The sequence below is a fragment of the Ursus maritimus genome, unplaced genomic scaffold, assembly GCF_017311325.1.
Source record: "Ursus maritimus isolate PB19 unplaced genomic scaffold, ASM1731132v1 scaffold_4, whole genome shotgun sequence".
Taxonomy (NCBI): Eukaryota; Metazoa; Chordata; class Mammalia; order Carnivora; family Ursidae; genus Ursus; species Ursus maritimus.
In genome coordinates, this window is record NW_024426552.1 from 72,490,921 (window position 1) to 72,496,920 (window position 6,000).

Genomic DNA, 6,000 nt, shown 5'->3' on the forward strand with positions numbered 1-6,000 from the left:
AATTATTTTTCCCTTTATACAGATATGACAGCTGAGCCTCAAATGTAAAATGACTTCCTCAGGACTACATGGCAATTGTGGTCAAAACTGGGTCTTCCGGCTGCATATATAGAATTAAGTGTGCCATATTAACACCTGCCTGTCAATCAGTTAGGCTCGTGGCAGAAGCACACATGTTCTTTTTATTTCCCCTGATTATAAAAGTGATCTGCATTTATGATAGCCAAGCTTTCTTGGAGGAGGTGATCTTGAGCAGAACCTAAAACAGTTGGTAGGTAGGGCTTGATAGATGGTAATAGTGGTATAGGATATTATTTTACAGTGATCTTAGCTAGCTATGTGTTCCTCTAACATGTCCCTAGTATGTCAGACTGGGTGGGCCCATGGAGGCAACACACTGAACATGAATCCATTCCTTGATTTCTACCACCACTCAGGGCAGAGGATTCTAATATGCTCCAGGTCAATAGATACTTATAGAAGGGATCTCAAGATATTTCAGTTTAACTTTTAGACAGTATTGATAAGGAAATTAAGGCTCACAAAGTAAATAAATTGGATTTATTTAACACACATATATAACATATAGTTATCAATCAGAATGCCTAATTTCCAGTTCAGTTCTCTTTTTTCATAACCCTGCTTCCTTATTCCCAATTTTCTTGTTATCTTTTCTACTTCTTAGGATTGCTTTGAAGATGACAGGTTTATATAGGCATTGCCTTATATTCCTGAATATATGTGATCAAGGCATATGTGAACAAGTTTAACCACAGACATATGCTGTAGAGAGCAGGTCCATTCCTAGAGAGTTAAATGCACTGAATCCTTAACTGGAATTCTTATCTAGAATTAAACATCAATAAGTGTGTTTGGTTTAACACACTATACCTAGCATATTGCCTGACAAAAAAGAGATTTGGAGTAAATATTGGTTGAATAAATGGGGGAAGGAATGATATTGAGTATCAGTTGAACTTCAGTGATTGTCCTTTTGCGGGTAGTATGTTGTTACTTCAGGGATGCATTAGAACAGTCTAATTTTTGCCCAGTACTGTAGTAGAGACAAAGATGGTAGTGATGTTGTAGAAAATGAATTGTTGCTGGCAGCCAGCACCACAATGAGAAAGTTTTAAATATTTATGTTAGCTGATATATAAAAATCCAAAGTTCAGCTTGACAGTATTAGTGTGTAGGGAGTTTTATTTTATTTTTTTTATTTTTTAAAGATTTTTATTTATTGACATAGAGACAGCCAGCGAGAGAGGGAACACAAGCAGGGGGAGTAGGAGAGGAAGAAGCAGGCTCCCAGTGGAGGAGCCTGATGCAGGGCTCGATCCCATAACGCTGGGATCACGCCCTGAGCCGAAGGCAGACGTGCTTAAGGACTGTGCTACGAGGCGCCCCAGGTGTGTAGGGAGTTTTTAAAAGCTGAGAACCGCTCCTAGTTTGGAATACTGAGAGAAATATGCATGAATTAATTAATTAATTAAATGAAAAAATGACTTTTGAAGTGCTGGGGCTCCTCTCTGATGAGGTATTCATTGAAGGTGAAATCTGTTTTCACATACATCTCATGACCATGGGGGTTTTGCTTTGTCCTCTGGTTCTCATATAAGCCATTCTTTCTTTCTGGCTGAACTTGACTAGCATTTCAAAATCCAGGAGTTTCTGCTGGATAGTTGACATTGAACAGAAATAGAAGTCTTCCGGGGCCTGATTTTGACTGCTGGAAGCTTAGGAATTATAGGGACAGTGTGGTCTAAATAGTGATTCTGGAATGGGACCATAAGCTTGGTGGCATCTTCAGAAACTAGATGTTTGAGGGAGAGAAATAATTCACATTTTTAGCATATCTCTGTATTTTCCTAATCATAATTCGTTTTTATCTATTTGTATTTGGTTTACTGCTGTATAGTATTATGGCTCTGCCTCTAGAAGGAAAAAGAAGAGTAAAGATATGTTACTGAAATGCCCCCTTTCCAAATGCTTATTTCAATATTTAAGCCTTTGGCATTTGTGAGTTTACTTAGAGAATTTTTGGATAATTTGCAAGTGTGTATTTTTATAAACAAAATAAGAATTTGAATAATCATTTCATTTTGTTTTGCAGAACCCCAGCTGAAAGGAATTGTGACAAGGTTATTCAGCCAGCAGGGATATTTCCTGCAGATGCACCCAGATGGTACCATTGACGGGACCAAGGACGAAAATAGTGACTACAGTAAGGAACATTAGCTTCTTGCAATCCCATTATGATCATATGTATGGCCCAATGTATCTTAGACTTAAGGTGTGGCCAGGCTGCTTTTTGAACTGTTTAGCTGCTAGTAAGCTGGTGTCTTGCCTTTTATCCTTTTTGCTTTGATTCCCTATAGTAAAGAGACAGTTGGGAGGTGACATACTAAATGAGAAGGTAGGAGGCTTGAAGGAGTTCCAAATAGTCAATGGATTAGAATATCCTTCCATCCCAGGGTTTATAGTCAATATGGTGATAAGTATTTGTAGGAACAAGACAGACCTTCCAGCACAAGATGGTGTTTTAATCCTGGAACCAAATAGTAAACATGTTATAATAATTCTCGGAACATCGTTTCTGGCAGACCAAAATTACTTCTTAAGGTAAACATTGAATACATACATATGTCTATTACATGTGATTTCATTTTGATTGAGGACAAAATTATTGATTTTAAAAGGAAAATATATTTTTTCTTTTATATTGTTTTAAAAAGAAAAATAGTATGATGATGTTTTGGTAATAATAGGATAATAAAGGCCAGTAGACCTGAAATTTCGCCTGTAAGTTTTTTAAATAAAATGCCAGATATTCAAAGTTTGTTAATAATATCCCTGGAATTAGTTTTTAACTAATTAAAGCATAGAGTTGACAAGTTTAATAACTAAGCAAACTCATCAAGGTATGACAAAGTATATTTGCATTCAGAAGAATTTTGAATACAAGCCTCAGAGTCAAGAGTGATCACTCACATCATATCTTTTAGTTCCTGCACAATCATATACAGATACCCGGGGGGAAATTCATGTTATCTTAAAATTTTGCAGGGTGCCATATTGTTTCCTAAAGTTTGTCCGTATTCACTGCTAATCAGTAGTGTTGAGCACATAGTAAATACTCATCAAGTATATGTCCCATTGAGTTGTCTTCTGACGGATATGATTTTGTGGTCAGGGTGACAATCTACCAACTGCATAAGATAATCTAAGACGCCTTATATTTTATGGTGAAATAACTTTTAAATTAAAATTAAAGATTTGAGGGAAGATTTGCAATTCCTAAAGTGTGAACATGTTCTTGTCCACCCCTTCTAAATCATTCTTTGTCCACTTCATATTACATATGACAAGATATGAATTACAATACAGAAAAGATATTATAAAACATTGCAACTCAGTTTCCTACATAGTCGATTAGCCTATTGTCGTTTGTATTGTTGGTTTGTGTTGGTTTGTAGGAATGCATTCTTTTTTTTATTGATTTAGTGATTTATTTATTGGAATGCATTTTTTAAATGAGTCATGTTTTCATCTGGGTACGGAAGAATGAGCGTGCCTTTCTCTCCATGTAAGATCTTCATCTGTTGCATCTGTACTTCCATGTAGGTTTAGTGAAGCTACGAGTATTGTTGGAAGGAATCAGGGAGATTGCTTAGTTGTGTCACCTGTGCTGTCCGGAGGTATCCCTTGATCTCAGTTTCTTTTTCTATAAAATGTGGTGGCTGGAGACAATAATATGAATGTCTCCTGTCAGCACCATCCATCCAACTTTTTAAAAAAAATCGAAACATTATCAATTAAGGAAGATAGATTCAATCCCCAAGTAAGTCGAATAACTATACACAGTTCCACATGGTGCAGCCATAACCCAGACAGCTGTCCTGCAGATGTATGACATTTATCATGGGTTTGTGGTGGAAGGGCAGGGGCAAAAGTGTGGGTTCAACTGACAAAAATCCTTCTTTCACTGTTTCATAGAAAAACAATTGAAAAGTGCTCTCTCTGCAGATACTGGGTCAATGTCTGATGTAAATCCATATATATATACAGACAGACACATACACACACATACATTTATACGCATATATATGTACAAATATATATGCCTATATATGTATGCATAGTGGCATTATGCATAACACACATATTGAGGATGATACGTTTTGTCAGATACTTTTAGAAACTGGATTCATACATTTAAAATATTTTTTCTTAAGATAAACAACTCCACATACTTTTTGATATATTAGTTTCAAAAATAGTTTAGACATACAAAATAATAAGACTAGGATAAATCTATCTGGATACCCAGTCCCTGGCATAAAATTTAGTTAAAAAATATCAATACATTTGAACCCACGGTGTACCTGCCTTGGTGGAGTCCTGCTTTCCTTCAGTACCAAACATAACAACAAGCCTGAATGTAGCATTGTTTATTTCCATGCAGTTTTAAAAATACATTTTTTCATGTATGTATACTTAAAACCATTTGTAATGTTGTTTTGCATGTTTTTAAACTTTTAGTAAGTGAGAACATATACTGTGTATAACTTCTGTGTATTTTTCCTCCCTAAAATATTATGGTTGTGAGCTGCATATATGGTGATATATTTGCCTTTTATTGTTCACTTTTATTTTTGTAAAGTATCTCTTTGCATGAATATACCCAAATACATTTATCCATTCTCTTTTTGGTAGATAATTGTCATTTCTATTTTAAGGCAGCACAACCATATTTCTTATAGTTGTTGAATAGACCTTCCCTAACCATCCTTTATAAAATGACACAACTTACCTTGGCCCTCTCTATTCTGATACCCTCCTTTTTTGTATTCATAGCTCTTATAACCACCGTACACACACACACACACACACACACACACACACACACACAGAGTTGCTGTTTATTTTTTTATTTTCGATCTTCCTCTTTCTTTCAGGAGAATGTAAGTTCCATGAGGGAAAAATTTTTGTTTTGCTCTTTAATTATGTTTAGAATGATCTCTAATACGTAGTAAGTACTCAGCAAAAATAGGATGAATGAATGAATGCCCCCTTGTGCATATATACAAAAGTTTCTCCAAGTCATTGGATAAATACTCCACCCACCCAAATATTAATTTAACTTTTCCTTTGAAATAATTTTAGACTTCAGAAAAGTTACAAAGCAATACAGGATATTCCTATATACTTTCCATCCAGTTTCCCCTAATGGTATCATTTTATGTAACAACTGTAAAATTATCAAATCCAAGAAATTAACACTGGTACAATACTATTAACTGAGCTATAGACTTAATTCAGATTTTTCCCAGTTTTTCAGTTAACTTACTTTATTCTGATTCCCCAGCCCCCCCCACACATATTTCCACTGAAAAATTTCCAATGAGAGCAAATAATTTTTATTTATACTTTTTCTTAGTGGGGATGAAGGGTAAACATATCAGAGGAGGATTTGAATTCTACTCATTTTTTTAAAATAGAAAATTATAAGCCTCTAAGATGTGAAAATGACTTTTCTTTCTCTACTTTGTGTGGGCAGGAGTAAAAGCATTTGATTGTTTGAAAAAAAAATCTTGTTACTATGAGCATCTGTCAGAATTATGCTGTTCGGTTCACTAGACATCATTACGTCCAACCAACCTTACCATGGTATCTAGCATTGGATTGATAGAGACACCTGTTCTTTTGTTCATGAAGAAAAGACTAATTACATGTAATTGAGTACAAAAACAAATGGGTTTGTCAGCAGCAACAGATAAGAATCTCTGCAAATGTAATGATAACAAAAGATACAAAACTGTGTTGGAACAGTGGCACAAAAAAGACAATTGCAGTGTGGAGAGTATTAATAGGAATATTTTACATAAAATTAGAAAGGTAATTATTTTGCTCTACTAGCTGCCATAGGAGAAGATGCATTTGAAGAGGTCAAACATGCTGGGGTGGAAACAATTAAGATATTATAACCAAAAGTATTGT

The 6,000-nt window shown here is 35.0% G+C and overlaps 1 protein-coding gene across 2 annotated transcripts in view; it reads left to right on the plus strand.

Moving 5' to 3' along the window:
* FGF12 (fibroblast growth factor 12) overlaps positions 1-6,000 on the plus strand; it is a 250,011-nt gene that overhangs the window by 43,787 nt on the left and 200,224 nt on the right. For both annotated transcript variants that reach the window (XM_040621447.1, XM_008705152.2), the window contains exon 2: positions 2,114-2,224. In XM_040621447.1, coding sequence (XP_040477381.1) covers positions 2,173-2,224 — 52 coding nt within the window. In that variant the 5' untranslated portion in view covers positions 2,114-2,172. The remainder of the gene's footprint in view (positions 1-2,113; positions 2,225-6,000) is intronic.